This window comes from Meleagris gallopavo, chromosome 17 (assembly GCF_000146605.3).
Source record: "Meleagris gallopavo isolate NT-WF06-2002-E0010 breed Aviagen turkey brand Nicholas breeding stock chromosome 17, Turkey_5.1, whole genome shotgun sequence".
NCBI classification, from domain to species: domain Eukaryota; kingdom Metazoa; phylum Chordata; class Aves; order Galliformes; family Phasianidae; genus Meleagris; species Meleagris gallopavo.
In genome coordinates this window covers 10,913,016-10,925,349 of record NC_015027.2, presented here as the reverse complement: position 1 = coordinate 10,925,349, position 12,334 = coordinate 10,913,016, and the positions used below count along the sequence as shown (strand labels likewise).

The 12,334-nt window shown below is 41.4% G+C and overlaps 1 protein-coding gene across 1 annotated transcript in view; it reads right to left on the bottom strand.

Annotated features, from left to right (window-relative positions):
• The window catches only part of GCN1 (GCN1 activator of EIF2AK4), a 28,965-nt gene extending 17,078 nt beyond the window's left edge, over positions 1-11,887 (bottom strand). The window contains exons 1-16 of the mRNA XM_010720467.3: positions 11,682-11,887; positions 11,429-11,553; positions 10,895-11,073; positions 10,617-10,710; positions 9,823-9,936; positions 9,541-9,739; positions 8,598-8,753; positions 5,666-5,847; positions 5,420-5,500; positions 4,765-4,908; positions 3,934-4,061; positions 3,578-3,767; positions 3,112-3,182; positions 2,145-2,310; positions 934-1,128; positions 527-773 (exon numbers count right to left, since the gene is read on the bottom strand). Coding sequence (XP_010718769.1) covers positions 527-773; positions 934-1,128; positions 2,145-2,310; positions 3,112-3,182; positions 3,578-3,767; positions 3,934-4,061; positions 4,765-4,908; positions 5,420-5,500; positions 5,666-5,847; positions 8,598-8,753; positions 9,541-9,739; positions 9,823-9,936; positions 10,617-10,710; positions 10,895-11,073; positions 11,429-11,553; positions 11,682-11,868 — 2,458 coding nt within the window. The 5' untranslated portion in view covers positions 11,869-11,887. The remainder of the gene's footprint in view (positions 1-526; positions 774-933; positions 1,129-2,144; positions 2,311-3,111; positions 3,183-3,577; positions 3,768-3,933; positions 4,062-4,764; positions 4,909-5,419; positions 5,501-5,665; positions 5,848-8,597; positions 8,754-9,540; positions 9,740-9,822; positions 9,937-10,616; positions 10,711-10,894; positions 11,074-11,428; positions 11,554-11,681) is intronic.
• Positions 11,888-12,334: the final 447 nt, after the last annotated feature.

Genomic DNA, 12,334 nt, shown 5'->3' with positions numbered 1-12,334 from the left:
TGTAAAACTCGTGCTCTCTTGTGCTTCTGGCTAACGCTGTATTGGAGATTTGTGAGCTCAGAAAGGACAGCAAGAAGTCTAGTAGCACTGAAAACATACAACAGTCCTCCGAGTCCTAGTTTATGTAAGCAAGAAATAAGGACAGGAAAGCAGCAAAACCTAAAACTAGACTCTGAAACCCCACTTTGGACCAGCTATGGAAGAATACTTACACATTTACATTATACGTATGTCTTTCAAGAGGCAGAAGCCCACCTTGCAACACCTGTCTTTGAAAACAGGAGGGATGGGTGCAAGCATATTGTCTAGGACCAGTTAACCTCCCACCATAATGTAAATAGACCAATTTTAGGATGCCATACACAATCAATGGCATCATGACAGACAGTCCCCATTTCCTATTCTGCACACTTTTGTAAACTAAATACAGAAAAACAAATACAAGGGTTCAGGTCAATACAGTCACAGAGGTAGAAGAAATAAGAGAAACGTGAAGTATTCAGAATAAAAAGCTCTTGTTCTTTACCCTCCCGCCGCCGAAAGTTCTTCTTGTCTTGGATAGCATCAGTCAGTGTGGTCATCATCTCCTGCTGCTTGAGAGAAAGGATGCCAAGGCCTTTCACCAGGCCTGCCAGTCCATAAGCTGCACCTTTGCGCTCGGCATATTTATCAGATTCTAAAAGCAGCTGCATTAGCTTCTGTATCATTCCTCCTGCGTCCTCCTTAATCGCAGGCACCAGTGGTGGAAGACAGCTTGCCACCGACTCTTGAACCTGTAAAACAATTCAAAATATCAGATCAGAAAATGTTCGTAACTAACATAACTTCCTCTTGGACTGCTCCTGTCACTGGAGTCATTTTTCATCTCTCTGACATCACAGTGTTAACCTGCCTCTACATGCAATGTGGGAACTCCTCCAAGAAAGCACCCACCTGCTGAGATGGTGTGGACAAAGCTGCAATCAGTTTGCCAACAATTGGTTTCACTTTAGGGTCACTTTTGTCCAGATGTTTTGCCAGTGAGCCCATCAGAATGACCACACTCTGCCTGACAGCGTCATAACTGGCATCATTAGGAGCATTTTTCAGGAATTCTTCAAACACTGGCAAGAGAGAGTTAACATTGTCCTGAAAAACAAAACCACAGAACTTGCCACTAGAGTCCACTCAGAATGAGATTTGCTATGCTCAGTGGACTTGTTTGTTCTTCTCTGAGCCAACAAACCAAACAATCAGACAGTATTTACAGTTCATTTAATATGTCACATCACATAAAATCTTGAGCCATTCTGACAGACAACAAATATTTCCTGCTAGAGACAAGTTAGCTCTTAAAAAATTAGATCCCCAAACCCATCAGCACAATGTTCTGCCAGAAGTAATGCAAGTTTCCAGGCAAGCTGCTAGCCTAAACATCAGAGCTTGCTCTTTTGTTTGCTCTACTTCCAAAGAAAGATCAGGAAGGTAATGCAAACCTCTCACTACAGAGGGGAAGACCAAATATTATGAAAGCATCCCACTGGTCTTCACCTGGAGGGAGAAGTCTTAAAGGCAGCTGTAAGACACGAGTGAAAAAAGGGCAAACACTGAGCTACAGGAATGTAGAGCACTGTCCAAAAGAGGTGACTGGCACATACAAGGAAACCACATGCCAAACAATTTACATTCCCTAAGCCTCCCTCATTTAACACATTGCTGGAGAAGAGCTGACAGTCAGGATGGAGATCATTTTCAGTTCTCTGAGAGACTTCAGTTGTTTTGCAGTTTAATTAAGCCAACCATCAGCAAGCTTTCAAGTTTTGCTTCCCAGGAGGCCTGAAAGGGAAATCTCACCTTCCCAGAATTAAAAGATCTGTGATACGATCTATGATCACTTCTATTACTCTAGTTATATGCCATATTAACTCCTGTTAATTCAAGCCTATTTATTTTTATAGTAATGACCAAGAATCACAGTCTTAGGCAACACTAGTCACTACCAGAACATCGTTGAAAAAAAGAAGTCCATGCTACATGAAAGGTTCAGATGTTACAAGCAACAACGCACTCCCAGAAAAAAAAAAGTTATCTCTAGGTTTCAGTACAGTATTTACATTTTCATTCCACCTGTTCCCACTGACAGAGAAAGAAGTGTTCAAACTTACTTTGCCATGAGTGTTGAGTGTCGAAAGAGCTGCATCTAACATGCACTTCCTGACTTCAGGATTGCGATCATTCAGAGCATCTGGCACAAAAAACTGGAAGAGGGGCTTCACCTGAGAACTGTCCAGATGCTCTGAGAGCTTGTTAAGGGCCAAAGCAATGCCACACCTGTAAAGATGTTGAGTTGTGTGAGCTTACTGACCTTTCAAAACCTTTGCTTGAGGTCATAATCACTCTTGCTATCAGCAATTCATTACAGAAATTGAGAGAGAGAGTTTGAAATCAAAAGGTTTCAGTGTCCAAGCAACAAGCATTTTGTTTCATCACTCCATGCTGCAGGTTCCCGAAAGGACAACAATCCTTCAGCCACATCATGGCTGTTATGCTGATTAAGCATTACAAATACTTGGGCCAACGCGTAGACAAATGTTAGGATCACTTCATCTACTGCTGAAATACATCTACAACAGAAATACTGTTGATGTATACAGCAGCATACATCAGCAGTAAAGAAGAGATTAATTTAAGAGAGCAAACAAGATGTGCTGCAATTACATCTGTATAGGGCACAGAAGTAGACAAAAAGTAATTATGCAAACTGGATATTTGTTCAGTTCATTAAGGCTATCACTGCTGCTTGAAACAATCAATTGCCCATACAGAGGTGAGAATCCAGTAGGGTAAGTCAGATTCAGAGAGACTGATAGGGCAAGTCTGCTCTTACCAAAAGGGCAAAGAAGCTAGCATTTTGATGGAACTTGGAGCACCTCAATTTGGTGTGTGCAGCCTGCTTGACAGGCACAAATATTCTTTACCAGAAGGAACTATGAAAACAGCAAGTTAATAAACCTGCATTTTGCTCCTTGAACTTTCCTGTATTTATACACCGCCTGACTGTATAAATACAAATCTGGAACATTGCATCTGAATGGACAGGAAGTGATGAGAGAAATCTGAAGATAACTGTACCTTGCTTCCCACTGGTCAGGTGGTGATTCAGATATCACTCGTCCCAAGGCATCCAAAACTGGAGGTGGCCTCTGCAAGGAGGAAAATTTCATCAGAATGCCTTTCTGAAGGATACATACACAGAGGATGCTGCAAAGCACACTTGCTATGCCATTTTAAAAATAACTGCAGAGATATGATACCATGAGAAAAGAAAAGCAGAGAGCTAGCTCTGCATCAAGAAGAGCCCTCGTGGCTCTATGCCACGGTCATCTTCTATCACCTAAAGCATATCATCCAACTGTGCAGTGTTGCCACTGCTTGCTGGTAATTCGAGGATAGATACATTAAAGTTTATCACAAACTCAAACACAGCAACAGAAAGCTGCCCGCTTCTCTGGGCAGACCAAGGGAAAAATGATTACTAAAAGATAAAAAATAGAGCACAAGCTTGGGCCTGTCAACCCTTTGGGACAAGCATACTTACATAGAGCTTCTCCTGGTAAATTTCTGTAAGTTTATTCATAACCTCTGCTGTTTGGTTTTGATACTGAGCTACAGCTTTGGAAAGAGCTTCAGCACCTGCTTGTCGCACTGCCTCTTCGTGGTAGATGACATCCTTGATCAGCAGAGAACAGAGGTCAGGCTGCACTTCCAGACCCATGGACTCCCACAATCTGCACAAAGAGGTGGTGAATCACCTTTCAGCTAGTGAAGCCACTGCTACATGCAGTATAAGGCTGACCCAGAGCTGCCCTCCACCTTTGGGAGACAAACTCCTTGCCTGTGAAACTTCACAAGGAGAGCAGGAGAGAGATCTAACCAGCCACAAAAAACTCTCACCTCTCTGCCAGTTTCTGAATCTCATCTTCCACATCAAACTTGACTACCCAAAGGCGACGCAACAGATTTAATCCATTCTTTTCATCACTGTCTGGGGTTGGAAGAACCATCTGTAGCTCCATCAGTCCCTGAATTATTTACAGGAGAATCAGTGCAACTATCTGATTTTAGAAACAGATGCTTTAAAGCACTTAAAACTTTTGCCAAGTCAAGCTCTTTCTACTTTGAAGTGTCAGAATTCATGTCCACATGTGCAGCACACTGCCAGTGCTGATCAAAGACATTCCATTGCGAATAGCTGAGATTATACAACTTAGGAACAGTGCTCCATTTTCAAGGCACAAGTAGGCACTAGGTTGTGCTCTGGTGACTACAGTCTTTTCTGCTTCTAAGTACAGAGAAGCTACTTCAGGAGAGCTGAGCAGAACTTTGTTTCACGGCAAAGCAAAAAAAGGAGTACACTTGGTTTTTATATTTTTATCTTCTTTGAAGTGATAAGCCCGAGGCTTTCCAAAATCACCAGGCCCAATACAGAAAAAGCAATTTTTTGACAGCTTCCTCCTTCTAAGACTAAGCTCTATGCAGTTCCAAATAGAAAACATTACACTGTTGTAACAATGCTATTAACAAAATAAAGGTGTGAACAGACCCAGAGTAAATCTCGCTCAAGGAGCACTACTTAGACAATTACTGTTCCATAGCTACTGCCTCCTCCTGCAGACACACTGCCCACTGACTACCATCTCAGCTGAAACCTCTCCAACCGAGCTGGAGAAGACTCACTTCCCAAAAGTTAAGAACTCAGTGTGACTACAAATGCTTTCCACCTACCCTGAGAGCTGCATCTCGAACATTCATGCATGGAGACTGCAGGGCCTGAAGTAACACATCAATCTCCTCTTGTTCTGCATAGGCACAGCCATCCTCTCCACTGCTACTCATGCACACGGAGGTCAGTGCATTGGAAGCCAAGACCTGAAATGCCATGAGTAGGTATTAGAGATTCCACCACTACCCTCTTTTCAATTCATCAAAGCAAGCACAAGGTGGGATGTGAGTGTTCTCACAAGAGAAGAAATCCTGAAAGAACAGTGACAAGGCTTCAGGTTGACAACAAGAACTGAAGAGTTCAATCCAATCCTTGGCCTTTTTGTCACTACTTGTCTTCCCATCCCTAGAATAAGCTTTACTGCTGGCCACTTGAGGGAGTAACTACTGATTTTCTTTGACTGAGCAAAGCCTTAGAGGAGAAATAAAATAACACCTATGGAAAACTGAAGAATGTGTTTGATGCATAAAACTTACAGTAAAAAAAAAAAATACAAATATTTTATTCCGAGAAAAATACTGTAAACACAGGAGATGTGGAATATATGCATCAACCACCATCCTCAGACTTTTCAATCAGGTGGATATATTTCCCTCGGTTAGAGGCTTATGCAGCTGAGGCAGAATCCTGACTGTGGCTGTAAAGGTGAGGACTCACCTGTAACCGTGGAGAGCCTGTTGCTATCACTCGGGTCAGCAGAAGCAGCATTTCCCTCCGGGGCAACAACTCTGGGCCATTCTGAAAGAGGAGGTGGGAAGAAAAAGCCCTTTATCTTGTGACTCCAGAGCACTTCACCCACGTATGGAGCTCCTGATTTAAGAACCATCATAAAAAAAACCTAGGTTGACACACGCAGCCAGAAATCAAACAATCTGACTTTGTTAACTGACAGCTCTCACTTACCTCATCCACCAGCAAAGCCTGGCCGTTTGTTGATGATCTCAGCTGAGCATGAACTGTAAGGATCTGCAGAATCTTGACCAGGAATTCCTCCTTATCTTCACTGTCATGGGACGTCTCAGTCATAACAGTCTTTAGAAGAGGAAAGACTAAAGAAAATGCTGGAGCTGATAATGGAGCAGCACCTGCAAAAAGGAGAAACAATCCTGTAAGCAGAGCTGTTCAGCGTTATTTCAAAATACTGACTGATATCAATCTCCATCCCTGGAGATTTCAAGGCCAGACTGGACAGCGTTCTGGGCAGCCCGATGTAGTGGTTGGCAACCCTGTCCATGGCACTGGGGTTGGAGCTAGATGATCTTTAAGGCTCCTTCTAACCTAAACCATTCTAAGATTCTATGAAAATGTGCACTTCAGTAGATTCAAACATATATGGCCATCTTCAACCTTCTGTACTAAATAGACAGACATGCAAAACTTTGGTTTTGTCTATCTTAGCCATACTTGGAGGCGGAGGCAACAAAATTAAATCCACCAAGGTTGAAACTGAAAATCTAGTATTTAAATTACACTGTTTGAATGTGCACTCTCTGAGAATTCAGATGAATTAAACTAAAAATAAAATAGTCAATTTTATTCTGAGCAAGCGAATTCACACAGGGATCTGATACAGTTTAACTAACTCAGTGTTAAAGTCACTTTGTCACAAAATAAGAGCTCATTTGCCAGCTGTATTCCCTACAAACCTAGCTAACCTGTTCCTCCAGCCTTCATTTGGATTCCTGAGAATGAGATTTCTCTAATGCTGGTACAAGGCTCAAACCTCTTCTCCTTGGAAAAAATTAAAACGTTTGGATTCCTGTTGTTAAAGACTTTGATCCTTCCTTCTCACAGGGAGTTGGCTACTGGGCGTAACGAATGCTAATCCCAATAATCCACTTAGTTCAAAGCAAAAAGTCTACGGAAAATCTAAATACCACATTAAAGAAGAACAAATGATTCTTCCTGGTTTCAGATAAGCTCCCAACATCACTCACTCACCATCTGGAGACACGTATGGTTAATTATCAAATATATTCTTGAACATATACCTCTGTGACTCTGCTGGAGAAATTATTTTCATATATATATTTTGTTAAAACTAAAGTAGTGGATATCTAGAGAAAAGGATTTTTTTCAACATCCTATCTGTGCTGTCAGAGAATGTCACATTATAAATTTCTAAGATGCAGATGAAGAGCACTGCAGATACAATACTGCAGTATTAGTCAGCTTATGTAGGGCATGGATACTGCAAAAGTAGTTCAAGGGAGAAATTTTAAATACCAAACACACTGTGAGCTTTCAACTATTTAACATGATTATTTTAGATTTAAAAAAAACCCTCAGATGAGGGATTTTTACTTGCTATTTGCTTTTTTTTTTTCCTCCAATTATTGGCCAGATTTTTTGGCTTAAGCAATAGTCCCACTATATGCAGCAGGCAGGAGAAGGCCTTATCTGAGAAGATAAATGCTCTTTTAACACACAGTAGCTGTTTCTGACCAATATGAAATGACTTTGATTTGTGTCTTGTCATGTCAGCAATGAATGATGTTTCTTTCCATCAACATTACAAAGACAGTTGGTTTCTCTGAGGTCTCTTGGTAACCAAAGAAACTAACCCCTACTGAACAGTGTCGTAAGACTGCACTCAGAAGTGTTTTAAGAACTTTCAAGAAAATTATTTGCAAATAGAATTTGAGTTGTCCAACAAAGTATTAGCAAACCTACTTGCTTTCTCCTCCAGAGGAAGTAAAATGAATAGAAATAAGAAAATCAGACAGTAAACACTAGGAAATACAGAAGGAGGAACATTGAAAATACTTGTGCTACTTTCTGGAAATAAGCAAGCAAACAGATTCAGATGTTAATGAATGTGCACTTACTATGGAAATAAACATCACAGCAGAGACACTGAATTATCAGCAAAATGCTTAGCACTGACGTGGTGCTCAGCTTGGGCAACTGCTACTACTCAGCAGTGAGGATTATCTGTGCCACAGTCACACAGCTGCAGAGCTGACTGACAACAGAACTGTAAGGGGATGACTGAACTCCTGGGGTAAGGAAGCAAACGGAATCCTAAATCTCCTTAAAGGGTTATAAATTGTCTACCAGAGCAGTTTCTGACTAAGCTTGAAAGCCATCAGCTCCAAAGCATGGATTTATAACCTCTATCATTACAATACACCATATTTATAAAGACAGGCTAAGCCATCCCTTCCTCCAAAAGAAGACTTACCCACCTGTTCTGCACTATTGCCTACTACTGTGTAGTGATACAAGCATTTACACATCTCATCATGAAGCAAATTCTGGAATGGGTCTGGATTTAAATTAACCATGTGATCAAAAACAAGCAAACAAACAGCTTCTTTTTAACTCACATCACTTGCACTGCAAAAACATTGGTGCTTGCCTTCATGTTACAAGAGAGGAAGGAACTGCTCCTTCTGCGATCATGCCAGAATAAAATATTCATGAGCTGCAGTAGCACATAGCAAAGAAGCAGAGGCCACAGGCACTTCACTGCTAGATCACAGATAACAAGCAATTATTTTCATCTTTCCACTTAGTCTCACTAAATCACTTACACCAAGTGGTGTTGAAATGCAAGAACTCTTCAGCAAAGATGAGTTTTAATTTCACTGCTATTATTTCTGTCTGAATCATTTAAAGTTATTCCACTTCTACACTCGATGTTCTTATAACATCATTTCTACTCCTGACACCACAAAAAGAGGAAGGCACAGTTTCTCATGTCTACAAATAGACTTAATCCAATTCAAAATGACAAAAAAATTGGCACTCTCACCTATTAAATATATAACCATCAAAACTTAAACAGCTCACAAAGATATCGTGGAGAGGTAAGATCTACAGTACTTCTTACCTGACTCTCCTTTGCCAGTTCGACTAGGAATGGTGTGGGCATGCAGCAAGCTAACTACTCTGTTGAGAGCAGTAGGAAGCTCTTCTTGACACCACGATTCATCTAAGTCACATTCTGGTTTCATCAGGCGCAGGGTCACATGGCTCACTAAAGTACCTGGTATGAAAGAATAAAAAAAATTCAAGAGAGGACTAAAAGCAAACATCTCTTGAGAAAAAAAGTCCTGAGGACCACAGACTGAAGAACTCTAACAAAGCTCTGGGAAACAGCCCAGGCTGCAGAAGAGGTGCTGAGAAGGAAGCACAGCCCTGAGGATAATAGGGAACATCTTCTTTCACAGCAGTTACAGTTACTGCTAGATGAACGCTACTGTGTGTTCCCTCTAACCAGAAGCAAATCCTTTCAGCTTTGCAACAGCAGTCAAGAAATTTCAGCGCTTCCAAACTTCTCCAAGGACGTCAGCCCAAAGGTGTGAAAGTAGCCCTGCATGCACTGACTTAAATCTTGCACAGAAGGCAGCAACTGTAACAGACATCAGAGCACTGGGTTCAGAAGATGCCGTAAGTAACTGAGCAGCTTATATCCCACTGAAATTTTCAGCCTTTGCCACTTTGCCAGCACCATTATCATCACCCACAGCTGTTGATTCCAAGTCAGCATCACCTGGCTGTCCTCAGGGCTATCACAGCTTCACTCACAACCTCCAAGCTCTCCAGAAGAGACACGATCCCAGTGTGATCAGCTGCAGCCTGAGTGGACAACTCCTTGTCTTTCACCCAGAACCTATATAGCAGTAGGACCACTGGGATGTTACAGTCACCTCCCTGTTTTCTTTTCCCCTGGGTATTTGGTAATGATCTACATCATGTAAGAGTAGGGATTTTGAGTACCTTGCTACGAAAATATGGTACCCCACCCTTAAACAGCAACTGCAAATACTAACCAAAGGTTTTAAGTCGATCAGGCATGACACAGGAAGCTAAGGAAAGAAAAGGATCCTTAATTCTTGGAGCAGCCAAAGGCGATCTGAAAAGTGGCAAAAAGGAACCAACGAGACTGGGGATGTACTGAGTTAGACCAGGAGGTTTTCTCTTGATAACAGTGTCCAGCAGTCCCAAGGCTGTTTCCAGTTCATTATCAAGCTGTAAGAAAAACAGTGTGGATGACTACCATAAATTACTCTGGTAGCTGCAGAGCTGGCAAAAAAATTATCATCAACACTTACCTCCTTGAGTCGTTTTCTTATCTGAGATTCCTTTTCCAGCTGTGCCTGCATCAGCTCTTTCTGCTTGCTAGTCAGTTGCACCTCATCTTTTATCCCCTTCTTCTTCTTTATCTCCTGCAAAGAGTGCATCATGGACATCACTAACTGGGAACTCTTAACACTATACTCTCACTTAGGAAGAAGAACAAGTTGGATACATCATTTTTCACAATTTACTTTTAAAACGTTGTGAAAATATTTTTCTAAGCATATCACTCTGAAGACACAAAATGGAAATCAGGAGGTTAGCGATACTTTAGTGTTCTACTAGCAGCATAACATCAGTTTTTCCCAGCTTTCAATTGATCAAAAGTTATTTTCTATCATCAGAGAGTTGTCTACTTCTTCCTACAGTGGATGGACACATCATTCTCCCCAGGACAAAGACGTCAATCTTTGAAAAAGGAATACTCCAATCAACCTGGTATGTTCCCTTCTTTTCATCAAATCCTTCCCCCAGCAAACACACTGCTCTTGCCAGACTGAACACAACTGCTGGCTGTCAACAAGACCAAAACTCTTACTGAGACAGGCACACAAAATGCATTGAAGAAGAGATAAAAACAGGTATTTCCAACAAGTAAGCACACTCATAAATCACCAGAATACAGCAGAAAATGATATAAATAAGTTAGAAAAGAAGAGAAATTCAAGTAATCTTTCCCAACAGTGTAAACACATGCCACAAGCCATACAACAAAACAGATGAGATACCTGGTGTCACAGTCATCACTAATGGCTTTCCACCAACTCACCTCCTTCAGCTCCAGCTCAATGATCTGTTCCTTGAAGGAGTAAGCTTTATTCTCTCTCTTCATGTTAGCCTTTTTCATACTATCCTGTTGAGCACTGAGAAAGGAAGATCAGAGATGAATCAGTACTGTTCTGTTATTCTGTATTAAGATTCAGGCACAGAAATATAGGAACTCCTGTCCAGAAAAAGAGCATCTGACAAATCCATTCGCCCACCAGCTTGGTGCCAGAAGGAATCAATCTCCAAGTTCACAGAGAAGAGAAATTATAAAAGTCTTACCTCTGTATTATAGACTTATCATACAGTTCTCCCTCTGGTGTCTTCATGATGGCAAATTCCTCTCGAGTAACCTGACACAGAGCTGGATTCTGCATTGATGCTGAAATGGTGCTGATGAGCTGTGGGAGCACTCTACCAGGTGAGAGCAGAGAGAGAGATCCCACTGCATTCATAGATGACTACCAAGAAAACAAAGAGATATGTAATAAATATTCTTTGATATTGTTTTAAGAGTCTGCTCAGTTGAAGCAGGCAATGTTATATTCCTTGAGAGCAACATCCTTCAAGTTTTAATACCTCATTCAGTAGGTACCAGAGATTTATTTAGAATTCTGCTTAGCTACTGGTCCACATTCTTCCCCCTTAAATCCCAGTTGTTTTTACACTGGAGACGTTCTCTTTGGAACTGCCTTTTCCCTAGCTCCTAGGCAGACCTCCTTCCTTACAGGCCAGTTGGTACTTAACTCCACTAAAAAATCACTTTGTTCAAAAACACATCCTCATGCTAACAGTGGAAAAGCAGAAGTTTATCACCTGGTTGTCTGGAGCGTAGGCAGTGAGTCTGGGTAATATGTCATTCAGGTGTTTGGTAATAAAGTCTTTGGGATCTATCTTCATCTTGACAAGGAGGGCTGGCCAAAGACCTGGCTGTACTGCCACTATGAAGAATAAGCAAATATAATAAATACAAAGCAGATTGTGAATACAATTGAACAAAAAGGTAGGATTAAAAAGGAAACAAAACAAGGTATATCATCCATGACCGTGATCTTATCCCTTCACTTACCCAGAGATGGATGATGGCTCACCAGCAGCATCTCCAGAGCCAGCTTTTCTGTCTCAAAGGAATCCACATCCAGCCCAGCTACACTTGAGATGACACACAGTGCCTCATGAAGGACACGGGGAGGAATATAAGTCTTTCCTTGCTCTGATAGCTCGCCTGACTCCATCACCAGGACTTCCTGAGGCATAACCTAGCAGATAATTTATCATTAACATCACAGCAAGCCTTCCTGAGCAAACTTCCCTAGAGTGAAACCGTACGTAACATCAAAATTTAGCTCATTCTGAAAATGCAATCCTGAAGTTTTCAAAGAAAAGAAAGGATAACAGTGGAACCAAAGCAGAGTGCTGACAGTATGGAAAGAATAAGAATGGAGACTATCCTAGATTTGGCATATTGGAGTAAAATAGAACTAAAACTATTACTTTTAGCAAACAGGGCTTTGGAAAAGGTTTAACAGTTGGCTAGAATATGTTCAAATTCTGCTGTCTACTTGTACTCCTTCAAAAACACTTTATTCAGGTAGTTCCTGTAAAACAAGACTTTATTAAGTCTAATCACAGAACGGCCAGGGTTGGAAGGGACCTCAAGGATCATGAAGCTCCAATCCCCTGCCACATGCAGGGCCACCAACCTCCCCATTTCATACCAGC